Source organism: Monodelphis domestica, chromosome X (assembly GCF_027887165.1).
Source record: "Monodelphis domestica isolate mMonDom1 chromosome X, mMonDom1.pri, whole genome shotgun sequence".
Lineage (NCBI taxonomy): Eukaryota > Metazoa > Chordata > Mammalia > Didelphimorphia > Didelphidae > Monodelphis > Monodelphis domestica.
The window spans coordinates 74,668,760-74,693,259 of record NC_077235.1 but is presented as its reverse complement, the minus strand read 5'-3'; the positions used below and the strand labels follow the sequence as shown (position 1 = coordinate 74,693,259).

The window sequence follows — 24,500 nt, the reverse complement described above, 5'->3', positions numbered from 1 at the left end:
GACTCAGCCCTTATTCAGTGTCTATGAGGTACTAGGGGGTCATGACTCCCCTTGGGTCTGGGACTCCCACCCAGGTGATCCCACTGCAGGCTAGAGGTCAGAATTGAGTCTGTGACCTGCTCCCAACATCATGATCCACAGTCACCGTCTGTTCCTGGACTTGTCCCGGGCTGGGTACCTTGCTGGTGCCCCCCACCCTGCTGTGCAGATCTCCCTGCCCCAGTCTGACCCAGAACAGGGGAGTGGGTGACAGAGGTGCCCAGAGCCCCTGGCGGTGTCCCTTGCCCTGGTTCGGGGATCCCCTGGGATCCCTTTCTGCCCCCCAGAGCACACAACCGATTTCCCATTCTCTACACTAACTAGTGTGACAGAAACACGAATCAGACTTCCTTTTTGATGCTTAACAATCACTTTATTCATTAACAGCATGCAAACATTAGTAACATTAAGGTTTTTTATGTTTTTTTCTTCAGTCCCCAATTCTCCCCCTCCCTCCACCCACTAAGAAGGCTCATTTGTATCAAGTTGCCTCCATTCCCATGGTATTTGAGAAATGAAACCTTTATCAGAGAAACTTGCACACTTTCTTTGCCCAGCTTCTGCTTTCTTTCTAGTTTTCACTGAGAGGTTTGTGTGAAACCTTTCCAAATGATGCATTTTCTATCCCATGATCCACTAGTTCTCTGGTTTGGCCATGATCTCTTCCCTCACCCCCAGATTGTCATCTAATGACACAAGCTAATGGTAAAGTTCTTCACTAATTATCCCATGGGTGGTCTGTCCTACATGGGGAGGTCACATATATTTTATCGATTGTTTACGAACACACAAGTTGTTTACCAACTTAGACCACGATATGCTTATCTTCATAGTGAAAGAGAAGCTACGAAAAACAAACATAAGAACACTTTGCCACAAATTGTTGGCATGATAAAAAATGGAGTAAGTTGTTATAACAGTAATAATAATAAATAACGAGTTAACAAATGTATTCTCACTATATCCACCCTCTGGCTGCTGGCTAGCCCAGCAGCCATCTGGAATGGTCTAGAAATGATATTCTAATTACTACTAATACAATCGAATTACAATTCCAAACACTTAATGTTTCTATCATTAGAGTTGGAACATATGGCACAAAAAACATCGATATTACGTTTAGCATTAACACATTTTCAAATATGTTCTTAATACAGTGAAAATAGGTCTTTCCATTTGTCCCATGTTCTCTCATAGCAAGCACTCTGCAAAGCCAACTAGGAACCTGTATAAGAGAACATGTTACAAGGCCTCTTGATTTCTTCCCATTCGAGCCGATGCCCTGCGGATTTTCAGTCCGGTGATCACTATCATGTCCGTCATCATTTCTCTTTTCAACAGGCCGAGCACAGATAAAAGTCTTTGAGTGCCCGCCCAACTCCTCAGTGACATTGAAGCAAAGCAGTCACTGGGTATCTTGATGAGGTTTTCTTGTGTCTCAGTCAAGTCCCTCAGTTGAGGGGTCGTAACCCCTCAACTCCCAATGGGGTATTTAAGTAGGCAGCAGTCCCCAACGTCATATTGACAATGTTCCATATCCTTGTGTGTCCTGTTTGTCACGGCCGTGACTTACAGAAACAGCTGGATAAGCGAACAAGCAACCAGAGAGTAAAGCCATTCTTGGTTGCAAGGGGCTGCTAGAAGATTCTGTGAGGTGATACGCAGGATAGGGTATGCGATGAGATATGTGAGGATGAGCAGCAGTAGTCACGAAGGCACCAACGATGAAATCACAGCACATACACATCTGCTAAATAAAAGGAAAACAAAAAAAATCTTAGGAGATCTCTGCATGCAACTTGCCTTCATTTCCCAGGCCCGTCTATGACCCAGACTGTATTTGACCTCCCCTCCCCAGTGGTCTCCCCCAGAGCTAGCTGCTGGTCTAGGGGGAGTCTAATCCATCAACTTCTGTGTGGCTACTTTTAGTGGCATACCTTGGGTCAGGCCCCTGGTCTCCATGAGAGAATAATATACCAACAGGGATAACTTTTCTCCCAATAGCGTATCTAATCTGAGGGTCAGTAGGCATCTTTTGGGGCCCCAACCCTCCTGGCATGTAACCTTTTTCATTATCTCTTTTAGGTTGGATCCATAAGGACCAGGTCATAAAATTGCCTTCATGGCTGATTTCTAGTCTATAAAAGGGCTTGGAAGAAACTGGAATGAGGGACATGGTATGCCACATTGCCATTTGCAGGCAGCTGTTCTGGTCTTCACTGAAGCTATCTCCATTTCCCTGTAACTTTATACATTGGTGTTAGCATCATCCCTGAATGGGGAAAGTGGCTTCTCCCTAAACCCCAAGTCCAGTTAGTTTCGGTGCTTCCCTTTTCTCCCTTTGGGGCTTAACAAGTTTATAGGTTTTTGTTTTTAATTAACTTCTGGATAAGGAATGGCCACACCCCTCTGAAGTTTGAATTCTCTTTATGAATGACCCTTCTCTACCATTTGGGAGCTAGCTGCTCAGCCTCTATTAGTTAATCCTTTCTGTGACCTCTGATTCTTGTGCTTATCATGTCCCCTCTCTATTTGATGTCAGCCCAGAATTCATTTTATCTAGGTCTTGTCTGGAGAGGTTATTATGCTTAAGCAATTCTTGGCTTGTGAGCCATACAAAAACAGGTTGTGTGTGTGTGTGTGTGTGTGTGTGTGTGTGTGTGTGTGAGAAACCAGGTAGTGGGTGGGCTAGACTGGGTCTGTGGGACCATAATATGTCACCCCCACCCCCATCAGAGTTATATTACCTTTTAGGGGATAAAAACCCATTACCCACTCCACTTACCTGATTTCCAGGGCTTGCCAGCAAAGTACGTCTCGAACTGGTATTCAATGAAAAAGTTCCTTCCCTCTGTCCAGCTGGAAGTCGTCCATCTGCCTCCCGACGTGGTGGTGGGTCAGCAAGTCAGCAAATCCCTGTCAATCAGCAGTGTCTTCAAGCAAATATGATGTGAGTGTTTTGAGTCTTAAGTTGGCTCTCAGGAGCCAGGTTCAGTCTCAACCCAAGAGCAGGCTGAAAACTGGGGCCTCCAGTGGGTTTCTCAAAGGTCTAGCTATGGGCTTTTGGCTGGTTATACCCAAGTTCGGATTGGTGGCCGGTGAAGTAATTTGTTTATCAAATGAGTTCACTGATACCTGATGACATAAGTTAATGATGAGGTTGCTTTACAAAATTTCCCCATTGGTGGGCTGTCATAAATGGGCATCCCATATGTTTATCAGTTGTTTACAAACACAAACATTGTCTACCAACCTATACTACACATAAACTTATTTCAATATTGAAAAACAATTTAACAATTTATGAAAAACAAACACCAAACCACTTCAACACAAAATGATAGATTAATAAAAATTGAATCAGTTACATCATGGGCAACAAACATTCTCATTTCACCTGGTGCTTTCTGCCCAGGTACTCAGCCTCAAGTTTCTTTCAGTCTCTGGGTGTTGTAGATGCTCCTGGCAAGTCCCCACCCCCTCCCCCCCAATGTCCACAGATCTCTATCTTTCTCCTTCAGCTGCCAGGTGCTGATGACTTTTTCTTGGATTTCTTGGTCAGAATTTGGTCACCAGACTAGTATTTTCTAGATTTTTGTGAAGGAGTTCAACTTAAACTTCTTCCTTTACTCTGCCATCTTGACTCAGCCTCTCTGAAACACTTTTAATTGTTAAATATTATTTCTTCAAAGTAGGGAGATTTTTCACACTACACTGCAGACACTTGGAGAAAAAAAAATATAAAACACCACGATGAGCAGACAGCACGATCACATTACACTTAAAAATTCAATCTTCTTCTGTACTGGCTGCTTGGGTAGAGCGAGTTGCCCCATCTCTTTCAGGTTCTGCAAGTGGGAAAATTTCAATGAGTGAACTTGGAGCAACTGAGTTTATGTACAGGGGAGAGACCAGCAAGAACTGGAGATGCTGATGGGAATGTGACTGCCTAAGGATCATGTCCATGGCCATCTTTCTATATTCCCTGTTGAAGCAGACGTCGAATGTATCCAGGCATCTGAAGGGAGATTCTGTGATGGACCACAGGGTAAGAATGAGCAAGAAGTTGGAGAAATTGTATCTGTCTGGCAAGCTGTGTGAGTTAGTGAAAGTGCACTGCCCAGGATGGAATACGATAGAAAGGGCCTCATTGTGGTGATCAAAGTGAATGTCGCCGTGAAAGGACCAGGGAGACAACAAGCTGTCAAAGTACAGTTTCCCCTGTAGAGAAAGAATTCTTCTGCGTTTCTGGAATGCTTCATACCTCTGTTTTGATATCTCTTCCATTGTCTTGATGAGTTTTTTCAGATTCTTCACTTTATTATCGAGGTCCATATATCTTTCTTTTGCTTCTTGGTACTGTCTCATGATTTCTTCTCGGCTTTTGTGAGTGTAGTTTTCGGACTGTATCCGCTGTCTTAGCAGAGTGATTTCTCTATTGAGAACAGAGGCAGTTTGTATAACTTCTTTCCGGTCTGGGCAGATGTATTTGGCATGAGCAGTTTCCCTCTCCAGATCTCTCTCTTTCATGGCCAGCTCTTCTTTCTTCGCCTGGAGGGAATCCAGGTGTTCCTTGAGCCTATTTTCACTGTGCAGCATGGCTTGGTGCTGGTTGTCCACTTCCAAAGCGGCCTGGTTTCGTTCTCCTCTAATGGAGTCTACTAATTCTTTGATCTGGCTATATTTCAGCTTCAATTCTTCATGTCTCTGTTCAGCATCAATTTTTGGTTTGCTTAATTTATCCATCTCTTCCCTTCGAATCTTCATCTTTTCTTCAATCTCTTTCATCTCTTCTTTAATTTCTTGAGCTTCCTCTTCCAGAATAGAGATATTTAGGGACTGGTTTTCATTTTCATCCTCAAGATCTTTTATTTCTGAAGTGAGATTTATCACTTCAATCTTTATTTCCTTTAAGTGTTGATAATGACTGTCAATAGTTTCTCGATTCTCTCTGATATCCTTTTCAAGGGAACACACATGCTCCTGAAATGCTGACAATTGAGCCACTTTATTTTCCACAGATTTCTCCAAATTATTTATTTCCACATCTATATCACCCAGGTAAGTCGGTCTCATTTCTTCACATGAGTAATAGTGTCGTTCAAATACCTGGTCACCATCAGCAGTTAAAACTTTGGTGCAATTCTTGGGGGGCCTCTGAGCCTGCATCACTGTACAAGCCAAAGATTTGCTTTTGCTAAGCAGCACTGACTCTATGCCCCTCATGTCAATCAAAGCATTGGCCACCACTGCATCATCTATTTCTAAAGCTGAGAGAACTGTTGGAAATTCTGGGTGAGAAGCCTCCCTGTCTGTTACATCGCACAACTCACAATCAAAGGCTGAAATGATTATCTGGGGTCGTGAAGAGCCCGATGGATAGAATTTTTTCATCAGCCCCTGAAGGATTTGCTCATCCTTGTGGTTGTCACAAAAAAAGGCAAGCAAAAGGCCCTTTAAGCAGGACTCAATAGCCAAAGAAAACTCAGAGTCCAGAACACGAATACAAGCTCCCAGTGGGCCTATAGGTTTGCAAGTAAAGAGCCCTTGTCTATGGGCATCTTCCACTGCTTCGAGAAGGGCTGGAATCTGAGGCCCAAATCGCTTTAGAGGGTCAGATTTACATTCTTTCAATTGGTTTAGCTGGCGTTGTTCGCCATCCAGTATTTGCTGCATATAAGCCTCTTGTTCCTTAATCCGAGAATGCTCTTTATCATCTCTTTCTATGGCCTGATGAAGATGTTTTATCTCTTCAACAAGTGAATCCTCCTGATCCTTAAAGTTCCTGATCTTTTCCTTCAACACGTCAATTTTTTCCTGTTTTTCTGACTCTGCCACTTCTAGATTCTTTTTCATGTCGTCAATTTGGTCATTGAGCTGTTCTGCAACTTGGTCTAATTTGTTAAATTCATTTTCAGAAAAATTATAGAAGGCCTCCGCCTGAGCATAGGCCCTGTCCATTTTCTCAGCCTCCTCACCAGCCTCAATGCACTTGGCCTCTAATTCAGAGGCTTCTTCACTTAACCTTTGCATATTCTCATGAATGGCTCTATACTTATTTTCTGCTTCACTGAATCTGACCCTTGAGATCTCCAGTTCCTGATTCAAGATGACAGTACGCTGGTCTCCGATATTTATGCTAATAATCATTTCATGGATTTCTCTTTCTGTTTTAGCCACCAGTGCCCAAGCCATGTCATTTTTCAAGTCCTCTAGCTTCTTTCGCAAGGTAACCATATTCTGAAAATGCTCTTCTATCTCTACCCCCTGACGCTTGAGCTCCTCAAGCTGTTCTTCAGCTTGTTCTATCTGATGCTGATTTTTAGCCTTTCTCTCCATAATTTGGGAATAGTCTTCTCTCATCTGCTCAAGCTCAGTTGCTTTGAGAAACAATTTGTACCTGTCAGCATCACTTCTGGACTCCAACAACTGCCTGCTCACATCTTCCCGAATAATGGACACTGGATTGTCTACTCGAATCTTAAACCTCTGAAGAAGGGCAGCAAGCTCTTCCCGTTTAGTAGAAATCACCTTTCCCATATAACTTTTTAGTTCATAACTTGCATTCCCATCTGCACTGATCACTTGGTGCACAATTACTGACTCCCCATATAGCTCAGATTTAAAAGCATAGTTCCCTCTGTTCTTTATCTTGATGGAGATCTTGGCTGAAGCCGCTCCATCTTTCACAAAGTCTTTCAAAGACGTTCCTGCTGATTTTCCATCAAGCCCAACTATGAGAGCTGTTAACAATGCATTCTTCCCACTACGCCCCACCAGAAAATTAACATTGGGTCCAAGTTTCACAGGCCCAAGGGAGGAATAGCCCATAAAATTCTCCACTTGGATACTTTCAATGACCCCATATTCCCCTGACGGCGACTGAGAAGAAATACTGGGGAGAGAGCCTGGGAGAGAGCCTGGGAGAGAGGAAACACTGGGGAGACAAGCAACGCTTGGGAGACAAGCAAGGCTCGCAAGGGAGGCAATGCTCTGAAGGGAGGAAATGCTAGAAAGAGCAGAAAGAGACGCAGGACCTTGAGAGGTCCCTTCTATGGGGTCCGAGTCCAGGTCATCATCAGAGTCCCCCCCTGGCCTTGCTCTTTTCTGATCTGCGGCCGGGGGGAAATCGTCCTCTTTTCTCTTAGCCATTTGGTCTCAGTAGGGACAGAGGAAAGCCGACGCAACCGACACCGACACCTCCACCCCCACCACCACGATCACGATCACGACCAAAACCCCTGTTTACTCAATTACTCGTTCCTTCGCCCCCTCCTCCCAAGGCTGCCCAGCACAGCCCAGTCCAGTCCACGATCCACAAAGTCCGATGCTGACTTGACTATTCAGTCCTGGACCCCCTCTGAGCAGCCGCGGTCAACCTCGGCTTCCTTCTCTAGTCCGGCAGACACAGACAAGGCCAATTCTGGCCCTTACCTCAGAGCCTGGCGACCGGCTCCAGGAGGCGACGTAGCCGCTTTGGGGGGGGGGGGGGGGGAGGCCGGGCAAAGTTCAATGGACGCGGTGGGCACAAGGAAAGCCGGTGATCGCCAAGGCCCAGGCGGCCGCGGGCAAGAAGGGGTGGGGTGGGGTGGGGCGGGGGGGTGGGGTGGTGGAACGGACACCTGCAAAGCCCAGAGAGGCCGCGAGCACCGGGGGTGGGGGAGTGGGGCAATGGGGCACCGGCACAGTTCAGCAGATATAGCGGCCACCGGGGGCGGGGGGTGGGGGGCGCCGCGATCGCCAAGCCCCTGCAAGAGGCGGCGGCAGCAGTGGCGGCGGCGGCAGCGGTCAGCGTCCAAGGGACTCCGACCTCCACACGCGCCGCCACACAGACCCCCTCCTTCTCACCAGCACCAGAACCTCTGCCTCTCACACCCGCTTCCGAGACTGGACAGCTCTCGCCACTCCGCCCGAGACAGCCAGCAGCAACAGGGCCCAGACAGCAAACCGTCACAGCAACTCTACTACAGGGCTTTTCTGGCGCCTGCGCGCAGTCTGTGTAGAAGGAGGCGGGGTCGAAGTGGTGAAGTGAGCCTGCGCGGCACCCTCTCCGCCGCAACCCCGCCCTCAGTCTGCCGCAGTAGTGTTCCTTCTGCACCTGCGCGGATCCCGGTAGAAATGGATTGGGCCAGAGTGCTGGTATACGCCTGCGCAGTTCCTTCTCAGTCGCGACTCCACCCTCAATCTGCAAGAACTGCCCGGCAACCACTCTGACTTCGATGCTGATCTAAGTTTTGGGCGAAGGTGGGGGCCTGAGCACTTGGTTGTGCACCTGCGCAGAAACCTCTCAGCCGCGACACCGCCCTCATTTGCCGCAGTAGAACCGCAGCCACTTTCCTTCTGCGCCTGTGCGGAATTCGGGAGGTGGGGGGAAGGGGGAGCGGGGGAGCTGCAGGCCAGATTACTGTTTCCACCTGTTCCCTCCCCCATTCCCCTGCTGTATGGCCGCCTGAAATCCCAGATTTCCTTGGGGCAGTGAAGAAATGGTGCATGTGGTGACTCTGTCGGTGTCTCTCCCCCTGCTCCTGCTCCTGCTCCTTCTCCCGCTCCCTGATTTATCCTCCCTGAACATCCTTGAGCAGAAAACTCCCAACTCTCCTCCACCTTCAGATTCTCCTCACTCTCCCGAGCTCCTCCAGGCCTCTGTCTCTTATCTGATTTGTCTCTCTTGATCTCTCTGATCTCTCTATCCTTGTATTTCTCTGTTTTTCTCCATCTGATTTCTGTTTCTCTCTGATCTCTGATTCACCTGATCTCAGTCTTTTGATTTCTCTGTCTCTGATTTCTTTATATGATCTATCTCTGATTTCTCTCTATCTCTGTCTGATCTCTTTGTCTCTAATCTCTCTCTCTGGTCTCTTATCTCTGATCTCTCTGTCTCCAAACTGTCTCTCTGAACTGTCTCTCTGATTTCTTTCTGTCTGATCTGTCTCTTGTGTACCTCTGATTTCTCTGCCTCTGATTTATGATCTCTCTTTGACTTCCCTGTCTCTGATCTCTCTGTCTTATCTCTGCCTCTGTCTCTCTCTGATCTCTCTAATCTGCCTCTGATTTCTCTGTCTCTGTGTCTGATCTCTGTCTCTGTTTCTGATCTCTCTGTGTGTCTGATTTCTCTCTGCCTCTGTCTGATCTCTCTCTGTCCCTGTGTCTGACCACTCTCTTTGTCAGTCTCTCTCTCCAAATGGCAGCATGGCATCTCCAGTGGCATGTGCCATTGACCTCTCCGACTCCCCTTCACCCATCCCTGCCATTTCCCTGTCTCTTCAATCTTTGAGGCTCACCACCTTGGGACCCTTCTTGACCTCTCAGGCTCAAACCCTCCCCCAAATCACCAGCTTGTTCTGGCGTCTTACCCACCTCCCCTTCTCTTCACTCATACCATAACCTCCCTGGACCAGGCTTAGGCCAATAGCAAGAGCCTCCTGATGGTGCTGGTGGAGGGTGTCCCTAAATCCATTCTCTGCCCTCCCCTCGTCAAGCCCCCCTCACACAGCTTCCAAAATGGTATTTGTTCCTAAAGCACAGCCCTGACCCTGTCACCCTGCTGCTCAGGAAGCTTCATCGGGGGCAGTCAGGCTTACTCCCCCCAGACTCCCCTGCACATACTCGATGCTCCCGGCAGCCTGCTTACTCTTCCCTGTATGGGACATTACATCTCCCATTTCCCTGCCTATGCACAGGCAAAGTGCCTGGAGTGCTCTCCTCACCTCTTGCAAAGTCTAATCTCCCTTTTAGGCTCAGTCCCTCTCAATCAAAATCACTTTGCATATGCATTTACCTTGTAGTTATGTTTCCAGGAGTTTGTAGAATTTAATGAGAAATCCTTATCCAATCTGGATCTGTTGATTCATCTGTAAAATTACAAACAATGGTACAAGGCAGAGCAGAGGTGATTTGGGGTGAACATCAGTCTCTATGGGGAGCTTTTACACCCAAAGCCTTAAGAATAGAGGAACCTCCCACAACATGAACCCTGCCTCTATCCAGGCCATGGTGGTATTTATGAAGAAGTTCCTATCCTGTGGCGAAGTGGTCCACCACCAGCTGCCAGTTATGAACGGTGAGCCCAAGAGTGCTAGGATTATCCCTATCCCCCAACACCATAAAGAAAGCTCTCACAAAGAAAGCCTTTGGAATTGTCAAAGAGTTCAGCATCAGAAATGGTTAAGGATTGCCCCAAGGAAATATCAACTCCTGTGATTGTAATGTTCTTGTCTAGGCAGATGATGCCCAGATCTCTTTTTCCAGCCCTAATGGCTCCCCTGGCTTCCAGTCTTGAGTCTCCAGGTGACTATTGGACATCTCCAAGCAGATGACAGCTAAACTCACATGTCCAAAATACTGAACTCTTTGTTGTGGAAGAGCTTGATGCTATCTGGTTCCTGAGGGAGCCCACTTAAAGGATTACCCATCTCCAACAAATCTTTAAAAATAGAGGCATTTACTGAGTGAATGGCCAAGAGGCAGGTACTGGCAAAGACTGCCTCCATTGGGGAAAAGAGGTCCAGGATTTTTATACCTTAAAGGAACATAGAGGAAGGTGAGGAGAGGGACAAACAAGGAAGATTAGGGGACATGCCAGTGTGAGGTGCCTCCTTGTTGGGGTTAGAAGCACAGGTATACATTGTTTATGACATCCTGGTCACAAAAGTGGGTGAGTTGCCTATCTTGGAGAATCTAGTAAGATTTGAGGTGCAAACAGAAGATATATCCCAATGCTAAAACCTTTATCATACAACTAGTGGAACTATATCTAAAACAGAAGGCAGAAAATCCTTTGTTTATGCAGTCGTCTCTCTGGTTACCCCAGGGCCAGCTTTCTTCCACCAGCAACATTCCTGAGCTTCAGGATCAAGGAATTCCTTATGTACTCTTTCTGATCTGGGATAATTCTAGAGACTTGGGGAAGTCAACACCTTAAGGTGTTATATACAGCATTCTTCTCCCCTTTCCTATTATGGAATAGTGATCAGAAATGCCACTTGTCTACTCCTGATCCTGAACAGAGGAGCCAGGACCCCCCAGCTGAGAGCAAATAAACCAGAGGAGCCAGGACTCCTGGCTCAGACTAGAAGGGTCAAGGTCTAATTGAGGCAGATCTCTGACTCAGAATAAATAAACCAGAGGACTGAGAGTCTATAAACTGGGTCTTTAATTAGACAGGACCAGTGGATGTGGGCATCATGACACTATAGATGCCATTGTACCAGAGTGCCCAATGCCCATTACCACATAAGGGCTTTAAAAGCAAAAATCACAAAGGAGAGGGAGACAGAGGGGAGCACACAAAACAGGATGAATGACATCATGGGATCAAATACAAAATGAATGATTACCAAGTTGAGGCACTGGGATGGATATGTTTGGTTGGAAGTTTGGTCATTGGGACTAGCAATGAGCTCCCTCTTCTTTCCTTGTGAAACTAAGAAGGGCTCATTGTTGGAATCAGGTGCCATATAACAGCCCAGACTCCTGAGATAATTTATTATTTTTTTGTCAATTACATATAATAACAAATTTCCACACAAGTTTTCCTAAGTTATATGATCAAATTTATCTCCCTCTCTCCTTTCCCTCCCCCTGCTGGTGCTGGCAGGTGATTCAATCTAGCTTATACATATATTACCTGCAAAACATATTTCCATATTGGTGATTCTTGTAAGTGAATAATCTCATAAAAAACAAATCCCCAAACATAAACGCAAATAAGCAAGTGAGAAATCATCTACTTTCAGCTGCATTCTGGCTCCAGCAGTTCTTTCTCTGGATAGCATTCTTTATCCCAAGTCTCTCAGAATTGTCCTTGATCATTGGATTGCTGATAATAGCCAAGTCTATCACCATAGATCATTCCACAATATTGCACCCCAGACTTTTGGAAGCAAACCAGACAACCTTGAAAGATAGCTTTCAAGGCTAAAGAAAACAAACCTAGCTACTCCCTTTCTTTCTTACATAGTCCTCCAAGGCCAGCAAACACTCCTACTTCAGGGAAAGATCCTAGGTGAACTGGAAAGCTGAATTTCTGAATTTAATGCATCGTAGGTCAACTGAACACTAAACTGAGTTCAGAAACAGAATCATAACTTGAGCAATTAGAGGAAGCAAATAAAAGCAAAACTTATGCCTTCAGTTTAGTCCAAAGTCTCTTCTCAAAAAGGGAATTTGGCTAAAAAGATGGCAGAATTAAATTCATTTGGACAAGCTTGAACTTGAACATTTCTTCTCCGGGACTAATGATATTTAAGGAGCAGATATAGGTATAACTGTGGTATAGTATCAACTCTGACCCCAACCCCCAGCTTCTCCTCATGGCAAAGAATCAAAGTCTACTCTGGAGAATGATGGGGAGAGAAATACCTATTCTTACTTCACTGCAATCAGCATCTAGACAGACCCAGGAGGACGCATATCCCCTGAATAGTCGAAACCAAACACCTTTAAACCAGGACAGTTTGTTGAAGAGCCTTCATTTTAATGTTTGTTTTGGATTTTCCTCTGCGATTTTTTAGGAGGTGGGAAGATGGTCAGAAAGTGGCAGTGACCTCCCTTCTCCCCCAGTAAAACTGGCTGCTCTATTTCTTTTTTTTTACTCCCTCACCTTCCATCTTGGAGTCAGTACTGTGTATTGGCTCCAAGGCAGAAGAGTGGTAAGGGCTAGGCAATGGGGGTCAAGTGACTTGCACAGGATCACACAGCTGGGAAGTGTCTGAGGCCAGATTTGAACCTAGGACCTCCCGTCTCTAGAACTGGCTCTCAATCCACTGAGCCACCCAGCTGCCCCAGGCTACTCTATTTCTTTTGCCTTTGTTTTCCCTTTTTTTGTTTTCTTGTACTCTCTGGTTCATTATGTTCCCTACTTTCAAAGTCCTGAGGAAAGTCTCCTTTTTTAATTTTATTTTTTTCAGTTTCATGTAACAATCTGTTTGGTCCTCCCAGAAGAGATGGACCAAGTAGAAAGTTTGTACTTCCTGCTGGCTTCCCCTTTGTAGATGGACCTCTAAGTGGCTTCAAGTGTTCAACCTAAGTGAATAGCAGTTAAGCCACCTTAAAATGCTAACGAACAGAGACAACCTGCACTTGGATGCCAAAAATAACCTTTGACAAGTACATGAAGAAGGAGATGTGCCCATTTGACATAATTCCTTGGGTGTTGCTTTCTTATATTTTTATGCTAGCATCATTTCATTTTCTCTGCTAATAAGTCAATGGCTTAACTGTCCAGTCACTAGGGCTGCTGATGAAAGAATTTGTGCACTCCTGGCAAAGTTGCCATCCTATATTTCTGCATTCCTTCTGGCTTCATGGTCTTCCTCTTCATGCCATTTGCTGCAGAGAGACAAGCTTAACGATGTCCATGAATCTGATCGCTGCAGGTTGAGGAATAACTCTTCTCCCCTGGGTTAGCATAACCCCACAGACCTACCCAGGGTGGGAAAGGAAAGGATACAGGGGCTCTGGGCAAGGATTGTTATTGAGGCTCCCCAAATTCCCATAGCACCCAGCCTAAGCTGGCACCTTTGTTCTGCCTATAACTCCCACCTCTGCTCCATAGACAATTTCCACCTTGTTTCCCATACATGAAAGCCCAACAAAAGATGCTGTCCGCTGCTAGCATCCCTGTACCACTTTCTCCACTGCCCAACCCTTTGTCACATTCTAACACATTCACCACATCAAAGGTACATCTTTCCCTCCACTAGACTGTGTTTATGAATGAGAAGGGAGAGAGGGACCTTGCCCAGGCTTTGACCTTCAAGTCCCAGGAAAATGTGCAAGCAGGGCTCTCAGTGAAGCAGCTGGGTGCCATTCTAGTGATTTCACAAATGGAAAAATGCCTTTCAGGGAAGGGCATGGGATTTGCTCAGGCTCCCCTGCTAAGTATCTATCCCAGGCTGGTCTAAAGCCTCTGGGGAAAGTTTGCCTTTCACTTAACTGAAAAGCCATAGCTGAAGACCCCCCAGAACCCCTAGTCCTATGAGGAACCTGCCCACCTACCTCTGGGGAGTGTCTTTCCTAGGGAATTTGGAAGTTTGGCTCTCAAAGGAGATACAAGCCAAGATGGAAGCCAGTTAGCCTGACAGGAAGAGAGACTTGGATTCAGGGCTTCTGCCCCTTATCTATCTGTGTGACCTTGGCAAAGTCTCTGCCCTGCTCTTGACTTCACTTACCCTTTCTGTCAAATGAGGAAGTTAGCCCAGATGACCTCTGAGGTCTCTTTAAATCCTTTCCCTCCAATTTACAAGCACATTTGGTCTCCATTCCCATATCCCCAGCCAACCACTTCCTCCAGAACAGAAAACCATGCATTTTTAATGCTTTTCCTTGAGGCAGCCTCCAACCAGGAGGTTCAGCTCTTGTTCTGAATAGAAAGCCTGGAATCAGCCCAGGAGTCTCCCTGGCCCCGCCTCCTGAGCTACAGGTGTGCCGCAGGGACTGTCACAGCTCAGAGCCCAGCGGGTGGGCGGGCGCGCGCGCAAGGCCAAGATTCTGGAGGGACCGCTTCCCTCCCTTGGGAGAAGACCCCGGGGTTTGGGGCTTGCGCTTCCTGCCCACTGGCTCCCAGGCTCAGACAGCTGGGCCTCGGCTGGGCTTTGGGTGGGGCCCCTGGCATCTCTAACATCTCAGACATCCAATCCAGCCCTTGGGGGTCCTCAACCAAGCAGCCCTGAGCCTAGGGAAGGTGGACTCCCCCCCACTCTCCCACCGCGCGGAGCGTGGATGGCCGATGACGTCAGTGGCCACCCTAATGCTCGCGCAGTCCTCCTCCGGTTAACTGTCCGGCCCTCCACGCGCCCGGAACCAAGCAGCCCACTCACCAGTCACCCTCTTGGGCTCACTGTAGCTTCTTCCCCCCTCCCCCCAACGGGCCCTGGCTCGTAGCCCGCATTTCCACCGGGTTTATCTGTCTGTTGCCTTGCCAAAGCAGGGTGGGAGGGAGGGAGGACAGGAGCCACGAGAGATGCCAAAGCCTCCTCCGCCTCGGTCTCTCTGTCCACGTGTCCTTCTGTCGCCCTAGTCTTCATACATTCTTCTTCCCAGCTGTTCCCCTCCCATTCCAAGGAGTACTCAATCTTCTTTATATAGCGCTGTGTTTATCTGAGCCCCCGGGAGCCCTCTCTGATCCGCTACAGAAATAAATCACATGTGGCCTTTCTATATATATAGCCTCATGCAGGAATGCCCATATTTGCTAAATATGGAGTGGGGCTTACGTGGATCTGCACATCCCCCCCCAAAGAATAGATCTAAACAAGTAATCATCTTGCCTATATTTTCCGAGAACTCTTCATATGTTCCCTACGTTCATTTATCTTATTCAAATATTCTCTATCTACATACATATATGAGTACTCATCCTCTATACACATGAGCACTTGGACATTCCCTCTTTACTCAGCTTACATCAAAGTGCTGGTCCTCTCTCTCTCCAGTCTTATCTATGGATGCACATGCCCTCTCCCTTCATGCAAGCCCACTTAGAAGTAGCCCAGAGTCTCTTTCCTTTCTTAACCCCTCACCTTCCCTCTTGGAATCAATACTGTGTACTGGTTCCAAGGCAGAAGAGCGGTAAAGGCTGGGCAATGGGGGTCAGCTGACTTGCCCAGGGTCACCCAGCTGGGAAGTGTCTCAGGCCAGATTGGAACCCAGGACCTCCTGTCTCTAGGCCTGGCTCTCCATCCACTGAGCTGCCCAGCTGCCCCCTTCTCTCTCCTTTTGAGATATAGCAAATGAATATGGAAATACACATGGAATATATGTAGTGAACACGTTATTGATAATATAAATCTACTGATATAATATTATTGGGAGGATGTAGGAACACTCTTGTGAGTATCATTAGAGAATATAGGAGTATTCACATATGTTTACATATAAGGAACATATCAGGACTAATACATATGAACAGAGAGAATATGTGCTATCATGTCAGACTCTTCATGACCCCATTGGGGGTTTCTTGACAAAGATAATGGAGCAGTTAGCCATTTCCTTCTCCAACTCATTTTCCACATGAGGAAATTGTGGCAAACCGAGTGAAGTGTCTTACTTGCCCAGGGCCACACAGCCAGGAAGTGTCTGAGGTCAGATTTGAACTCAAGAAGATGAGTCTTCATGATGGCAAGCCCAGTGCTTTACCCACTGCTCCAACTCAGTGATTTAAGAACAAAGGGCCTGGAGTCAGAAAGACCTGGATTCAAATCACATTCAATCATTAGTAACAGGTTGGAACAGGTCAAGTTGAAGAGATCTCATTATAGGTCACATATCCTTCTGTTTTACTTTCTTTTATTTTCATACTAAAGTCAGTCTCTTCTCCAATAAATAAGTAGCTTCAATGGCAGTTGCTGAGACTTTTGAGGAATTATAGTGTTCCTGATGATAATGCTATCAAATACTCATGGCATCATTAACGCTGATTTCATTTGGCTTCTGGCATCATCTTCCTCTTCAGATTCTTTACAGTATAGAGACGATCTCAGTGCTAGATGTTCATGAGACCTGTCTCAGCAGACTGGGGAAGAATCCTCTCCTCCTTGGTGGAAGAGCAGAACAAATTTGCTCATGGGAGAAGAGGAAAGGAGCCAAGAGGTCTGGCCAAGGGGTCATTCCGGCTTCCTTCCCCACCGCAAGTCTTAAAGTAGCCTTCTGCGGCCCAGGCTGGTCCTTTGCACTGCCTAAAGCATGTTCCACTCTTCTGTGGAAAATTTGCACCTTCTTACTCATCCTTAAAGGCCCAACTCTGAAGCTGTCCACCTCCAGGAAACCTTCTTGATACTGTTGGTCACGAAGTCCTCCCGCCTGTGGTCACCTCTTTGCCATATCAGCCACATTGAGCTTGTCAAAGGCCCACATTTCCCCTCGCTGAAGTGCATGTCCTAAGAGCAGGACAAAGGAACTTGCCTCCACCTCCAAGTTCCAGGGAGTGCAGCAGGTGGGGTGATTTCTTTTATTTCACAAATGGAAAAAAACCCATTCAAAGAAGTCATGGCCTTTACTCAGGCTCAACATGGTCAGTATGTATCCCAGGTTGGCCCAAAAGGAAAGGGCTTTGTCTGCCCTTTACTTAAGTCCACAGTCACAACTCTAGCTTTATGGGTAATTTGCCTAAATCTCAGTGGAAATGTGCCAAGATTGCTTTTCAATGGAATTTGAGCCCCTGAAGTTTGACACTCGGTGGGGGGTAGGAAAAAAGATGTAAACCAGCCATCCTGGTAGGCCAGAGGGATCTGGACTCCAGACCTGCTTCTGCCCCTTACTGGCTGTGTGAACTTGGCCAAACTCCTGCCCTACTCATGACTTCGGTTATTCCTTCTGTCACATCAGAAGGTTGACTGAGATGCCCTCTGAGATCTCTTCCTGCCTCCTCCTGGCCACCCAAACCTACAAGCCCCTTCAGACTCCACCCTCACACCCCTCCCCAGCCCTCCCTCATCCAGGCAACTAGTCCACACCCTCTGTTAAAACTTTGTCAGTTTAATGCTTTTCATTGGGGCAGCCTCCATCCAGCTAGTTCAAGCCTTGTTTTAACCCTGAAGCCTGGAATAAAGTCCAGGAGTCTTCCTAGACCTGCCTCCTGAGCCACACGTGTCCCCCTACCCCATATCTGACTGACCACCTTCCAGCCCATAGGGGTCTGAAGGTTTGCTGGGTAGGAGTAGCTAACCGTTTCCCTATGCTTGACATGTATCCAGGGTTCTTGGGGCTTGGAGTTAGTGGCCACTCAGGGTCTCTGCTTAGGAAGCCGAGCCTCAGGTGGGCTTTGATTGTGTCCCACGGTATCTCTTACCTCTCCAGTATCCATTCCCAGACCTCTGAGACAAGTGGAGCTGATTCCAAGCTGAGTATACTCCAATGGCCGGTGACATCAGCACCTACTAGTCTCAGGCAGCAGTGACTCTCCTGCATCACCATCACCATCACCGTCACCCCTCTGCCTAGAGTCAGCCCACCATTTGGGGGTCCATTTCCTCTCCCCTATCCTCTCTCTCTGAATCCATAATCCCTACCCCACAAACCCACTCCCACTCATTTTCTCTTCACCCATTGCTGTGACCTGAGATACTAGGGAGTTTATTGACTGCTATCATCCTGGAAGTCTGGCATAGAGGATTGATTGATTGATTGATTGAAGCCCAGAGACCCTCTGCTGTCTGACCAGAGGTCCCTCTGTCCTGCTCTTAAAACCTACTGGGTTTCCTATACTCTAATCCAAGAGGGCTCTGACATTGTGCTTTGTCAGAGCCCACTCTCCCTTTCTCCCTATGTATCCCTGTTAAGGAGGACTAAATGATTTTCTCTATAATCCTATGAAGAAAAAGAGCTTTTCTATTTTCCTTCTCTATATTCTCTATATTCAGATGATTATAGAGCCTCTCATACAGAGAAAATGTAATCTTTCTCAACATAAATATACAGAGATTGTATGACAATTTTACACTTGAAGACAGAGAACCTGCTGACCATGCAGCACTTCCTTCCTCTCTAGGAGTCTTCCCGTCTTTTTTCTATCAGCGCATTTATAGCATTCATACATTCGATGTCCCCATAAACCTTGGTGGTCATTCTTATTCTTATGTATGAGTACTCCCATATTCACTCTCTATTCAGATATTCTCACTTTTGATCCATATGGAGCTATAGGCTTGCATTCTCTCCACTGACTGAAGAGCTTTCCTATGATCCTCCCTGTGTACTTGAAAGCATTCCACTGAGTCTTGCTCAGTGATAGAATTTATGAAGACTCCTATTGATGTACATGGATGATTTATTCTTATATACAGAGACAGAATCGATGGACTTCCAAGAAGAAGAATATGGATTGAATGAGTGCTCATCAACTAAGTATTCATGTATGAAGATACCGTGAGTGCTCATATAGATGAACATAGAGAAAGAGCCCTTCAGTAATGCTTAATTATGATTTATAATTTATGGTTATTATTTCTAATTAATTATTTGCTAGAATAAGTTTGGTCTGTGGATGAAGTGCTTGGATGGGAAGATACTCTACAATATTCCTGAAAACATTGTTACAAAGGATTGCACTGGGCTTCTGCTTCAAGGCTCATCTTCTTCCTCTTCAGGCTGTTGACAGGATGGAGCCAACGCTAATGAGACTCCATGAGGCTGATCTCATCCGTTTACAGAGAAGCCCTCTCCTCCTGGTTGGTAGAACCCCAAAGATTAGCCCAGGGTGAAAAAGGAAAGAGCACATGAACTCTAGTCATGGGGTTGTTGTTATTCCTTCCAGACCCTGATTGCCCTAATAAATCTTCGCAGCCCACCCAGATTCCTTCCCATAGCTTAAAATTTGCTATTCTATTCGTTTTTGCTTGTTTGTTTTTAGAACTCTTACTTTCTATCCTAGAATAGATACTATGTAAGAGAAGGCAGAAGAGCAGAAAAGGCTAGGCAATGGGGGTTAAATGCCTTGTCCAGGGTCACAAAGCAAGGAAGTGTAGGGGTCTAGATGTGAACCCAGGACCTCTCCTTGGCTCTCAATCCATTGAGCCACCTAGCTATTCTCCCTCTTTTCTATTCATGACCTGGACCTTCCTTTCAACAATGAAAACCCAACTCCCACTCAGCCCATTTCCACCCAGCTTTTCTCTGACACCTGCCCATCCAGAGCTGGCTCCCCTCCTATGTCCAGCTCTTGGCCAATTCTAACACATTCACAGTGTCAAAGGAACTCCTTCACACACACACACACACACACACACACACACACACACACACACACACACACTTCCAAAACAGGGAATTATCTGAGGGCAGGAAAGAGGGACCCTGCCTACACCTGTCTACAAACACCAGGAAAATGATCAAGCAGGGCTGTGAGCGAAGTAGGTGGAGTGATGTCACAAATGGCAGAAAGCCAATCAGAGTAGGGCATGGTGTTTGCTCACCCTGCTAAGTGTCCCCCCAGACTAGCCCAGAGGCTTGCTTGCCCCCCCCCATTTAACTCCTGCCTTATAACAACAGAATTCTAGAGCCACTAGCTCTATAGAGAAATTCTCTCCCTGTTTCTGGGGAGGCTCTTCTCATGGAATTGGGGCACATCAAGATTTGCTCTCAGAGGAGGTCCAATCCAAGATGGAAGCTAGCCATCTTGGCAGGAAGAGAAAGCTGTGCTCACAGGTGTGCTTCTACCCCTTATTGACTGTATGATCCTGGCCAAGTCCATGCCCTGCTCTTCACTTCATTTAAAGCCCTTTCTGTCAAAGGAGGAGGTTGGCCCAGAAGACCTTTGAGGTCTCTTTTAGCCCTCCAGACTCACCCACACATACAAACCCATCCAGATCCCACCCCAACATCACTGCCTTCCTCCTAGACCAGACCCAACCCCTTCCTTCTCCCTGTGAAAACTCTGCCTGTCTGTTGCTTTCCCTTCCGGCAGCCCCCAACCAACAGGTTCAGTCCTTGCTGAGCCTAAAGCCTGGAATAAGCCCAGGAGTTTCCCTGGCCCTGCCTCCAGAGCCACAAGTGTGCCACAGGGACTGTCACAGGTAAGATCCCAGGGGAGGTGGAAAGCCAAGGTTCAGAAGGGAACAGTGGGGTACTGGTTCCATATTTTGTGTGGGATCCAGAGGTTTGGAGTTTCTGTTTCCTGATCCTTTGTTTCCCCAGCTTCAGACAGCTGAGTCTCAGATGGGCTTTGAGTTGGATCCTGTCATCTCTCCCTTCTCCAGGCCTCGGGCAGCCATTATTAGACAAGCAGAGCTGAAGCTGGAGCCCCCACTGAGAGTCGATGGATAGTGACGTCAACGCTGACCTCGCTCCTGCCGCAGTCTCCCTCCTTCCAGCCACAGCCCAGTTTTGGGGAGCCCCTGCCCCGGCTGCATTTACCTTCCCCACTAGCCCTCTCCCCCTGCTTCCTTCCTCCCTCCCTCCCTCCTCCCACCGCTGCTGCTCCGGACTAGAGCTGTCAGGGGGGCTTATTAACCGCTGCAATCCCGGGCACCAGGCTCGGAGAGAGAGAACTACAGGGGCCGCCATTGATGTCCCAAGACCAGCCCCTCTATCCCTTCTTAAACACCCCTGGGCTTCCTGTATTGTCATCCAGCAGTGCCGCCTTATTGTCCTTTCTCACAGTGCACTCTCCCTTTCTTTCTAGGTGTCCCTGTCATGGGAGACTGAGCCATTTGCTTTATACTCTCATTAAGGGAAAGAACTTGACCATTTTCTCCTATATTCTCTGTTCACATGACTCTGGAGTCTCATATAAAGAATAATGTAAACTTCTGAATCTCGGGATGTAGAGAGCATGTGGCAATTAGTACATATGAAAACGGGAAACATGTCTCAACATATATATATACATATATATGTTCTGGGTCTCTCTCTTCCTCCACAAGAACTCTCATGTCTGGTTTCTATATGTTCACATGACCATTCCACTTGGACCATATGAATCACTTCTTCATTCTACCTCCTCAGAAACCTTAGTTCTCATTCTCTCTATTTACCCCTGATAGTGACTGATGGAAAGCAGGACACACACACACACACACACACACACACACATCTCCCAAACAGGGAGGGCAGGAAAGAGGGACCCTGCCTACACATCTGTCTACAAACACCAGGAAAAGGTTCAAGAAGGGCTGAGGAAAAGAAAGCTGGGCTCACAAGTGTCCTTCTAACTTATTGGCTCTTTGACCTTGGTCAAGACCCTGCCCTGCTCTTGACTTCACTTACCCTTTCTGTCAAAGGAGGAGGTTGGCCCAGAAGACCTCTTTTAGCCCATCAGATCCACCCATACCTACAAACCCATCCGGATCCCACCACAACATCATGGCCCTAGCCCTGACCCAACTACTTCCTTATCTCTGTGAAAACTCTGCCTGTCAATTGCTTTTCCTTGGGGGGCAGCCCCCAACCAGTACGTTCAGCCCTCTTTCTAAGCCTAAATCTTGGAATGGAGTCTCCCTGGCCCTGAATTCTAAGCCACAGGTGTGCCACAGGGACTGTCGCAGGTAAGATCCCAGGGGAGGTGGGGGAACAATCTGATACTGGTTCCCTACTTTGCATGGAGTCCAGAGGTTTGGGGCTTGTGCTTTCTACCCTCTTGTCTCCCAGACTGAGGCAGCTGAACCTCGACTGGGTTTTGGGCTGGATCCTGCCATCTCTCCCTTCTCCAACAGTCTATTTCGGGGCCTGGGGCAGCCATTAGACAGAGGTGAAGCCTGGCTACGTGGACCCCCCCCCACCCCCGCTGAGAGCCGACAGATAGTGACATCAGCGCTCACCTGTCTCCTGCCTCAGTCCCCCTCCCACCAGACAATGCCCAGCCTCCACAAGACGCCGCCCCGCATCCCACTCTGTCTCTGTCTACAGTCACCCACCCACTCCTGCCCTGCCTGCCCTTCCCTTTCCCCACTAGCCCTCTCCCCCTACTTCCCCCCTACCGCTGCAAAGGACTAGTTGTCAGGGGGGCTTATTAACCACTGCAATCCCGGGAGGGCACCAGGCTCCCAGGGAGAGGACCACAGGGGCCGCCATTGATGCCCCTCTTGACCCTCAGCTCTCTGTCCAGAAGCCCTTCTGTCCCCTCTTCAACACCCCTGGGCTTCCTCTATTCTCATCCAACAGGGCTCCCATATTTCACCGGTCTGTTCAAGTCAGGCAGTGGCTCCCTTTCTCTTCACCTAGTCTGGCTGGGGAGGAATCAGTAATTCTCTGTATAATCCTACCCAGAGAGTACCTTGTCCTTTCTCTTTTTGTGTCTTCTCTTTATTCACATGACTAGCATCTGTCAGGTAGAGAAGAATTTGGCCCTTCTCTACATGAGCACATAGAGAATATGTAACACTACAGGCACAAAAAGACAGAGAAGTCCTTGGGTGTGCTTGTGTCTGCTCAGGCTCTCTCTCTCTTCATTCCTTCATGGGGTCAGACGTAGGTTTTTCTGTTAGTTCATTTCTAGGACTTTTCCTTTCTATCTTCTCTTAAACCTTAGAAATCATTCTCTCTCTTCCTCTGTGTAAGAGTACTTCTATATTCACTCTTTTCATATATATGTTCGGCCCTATCATTAGTTCCTCACAAGCCTTAGTTTTCATTTTCTCTCTTCCTATATGTGAGTACTCCCATATTTACATATATGTGTATTGATATTCTCTCAGCCTCATATTCTTTCTTTATATATTCCCACATTTCAGTTTCCCCATCTTTCCTTCACGCATGAAAGGTTTCTCTCCCAGTGATTAGATTCTTGAAGATTTCTGTTGGTGTCCACCTAGAATGGAACAGTCCCCTTATGTTTCTATACATATAAAGAAAACATTTATGTGTACTCATGGGAATAAGAATATAGGGGAAGGGGTATTCATTGAAGAAAGGATTCCTGCACAAAGACAATGTGAGTGCTCATGTATGTGAACAAGAGAGGGAATACTTGAGTAATGCTATGTATAAGGTGCTGGACACTATGTAGTATCTTTACTAGCCCTGAAAACAACATGGCTCATATGTAAGTGAAGAGAGAGATTATAGGATGGATCATATAAGGAGAGATGTAGAAGAGCTTACCTCAGAGTGGAAATATGAGCATCAGGGGGTATAGAGGAGAATTCCCAATATGAATGTATAAACAGACCATATCAATATATGGAGAATGGATCAAGACATAGAATTCCTCAAAGATGTCTCAATACCCACTGAAGGTAGGCATCTTCATCTAGGAGATGTGTCTGAATCTTCTAGCATCTTTTTCTTTTTGAATTTCCATAGGAAGGAATGTTCTCAATCTGTTTTCCCTTGGTTGCCCAATCCCTCCTCTTCCTAAGTCAGTCCAATTTATATGAGGGCCCTTTTGAAAATACCCCATGAAATGACTGTATTGAAAGGAGAAGGAGTGTGTGTTTCCTATGTGAGAGTTCTTATTCTCTGTGTATGTGTCCTATCTTCCATCCAATCTCTTAGTGGATCTTTGGGAAGCAGCTGGGATAGGTCAGAGTGTATGAGGTTCAGGTAGGTTTGTCTCTCTTGGTGTTAGGTTTTCTTTTGTATTTCTATTCATTAGAGTATTTAGTGGAACAAATTTTGGGTTGTTAGTGGGCTGCTCCTAATTCACCTGGTGAAGATGCCCTCCTCTATGCCTGAATTCATTTCCCCAAACTATTTGGCTGGGCTCGCTCTTGCTTCTGGCCTCATTTTCTTTTTCTCCAGGCTGTTGGCAGGAGGGAGACAAGGTTAGTGAGACATGGTGGTAAAAGAAGGGGCACATGACCTCTGGTCAGTTTTCCTTCCTTTCTCTGATTCCCCCAGCATCCTTCTAGTAGACCCAGCAGGTCCCATTCTGGCTGCCATTCTGTGGCCAGCTCTTTGCCACTTCTAATATGTTCACCATGCCAAAGGTACTGTTTTACACACACACAAACAGAAACACACACAAAAAACTCCTAAATAAGGAATTATCTAAAGGCAGGAAATAGGGACCCTGCCTACATTTC

The 24,500-nt window shown here is 46.8% G+C and overlaps 1 protein-coding gene and 1 long non-coding RNA gene across 3 annotated transcripts; one reads left to right on the top strand and one right to left on the bottom strand.

Moving 5' to 3' along the window:
• Positions 1-390: 390 nt before the first annotated feature.
• LOC100011973 (structural maintenance of chromosomes protein 6-like) lies at positions 391-8,428 on the bottom strand. 2 transcript variants are annotated; one of them, XM_056809226.1, is made up of 2 exons: positions 2,825-8,428; positions 391-1,789 (listed from the first exon to the last, which is right to left on the bottom strand). In XM_056809226.1, the coding sequence occupies exon 1, from the start codon at positions 7,189-7,191 to the stop codon at positions 3,829-3,831; it is 3,363 nt and encodes a 1,120-aa protein (XP_056665204.1). In that variant the 5' UTR covers positions 7,192-8,428; the 3' UTR covers positions 391-1,789; positions 2,825-3,828. The 2 variants fall into 2 exon arrangements, with proteins under 2 accessions (XP_056665204.1, XP_056665203.1); XM_056809225.1 differs by having other exon boundaries at positions 391-1,786; positions 2,825-8,267.
• An 11,536-nt stretch (positions 8,429-19,964) lies between these two features.
• LOC130456128 (uncharacterized) lies at positions 19,965-21,292 on the top strand. Its single transcript, XR_008914626.1, has 3 exons — positions 19,965-20,184; positions 20,444-20,552; positions 20,736-21,292. It is a non-coding gene; the product is annotated as an uncharacterized LOC130456128 (long non-coding RNA).
• Positions 21,293-24,500: the final 3,208 nt, after the last annotated feature.

Bases quoted from the DNA above. Each gene is read 5' to 3' on its own strand.
- LOC100011973 (XM_056809226.1), bottom strand. From the start codon at position 7,191: ATGGCTAAGAGAAAAGAGGACGATTTCCCCCCGGCCGCAGATCAGAAA.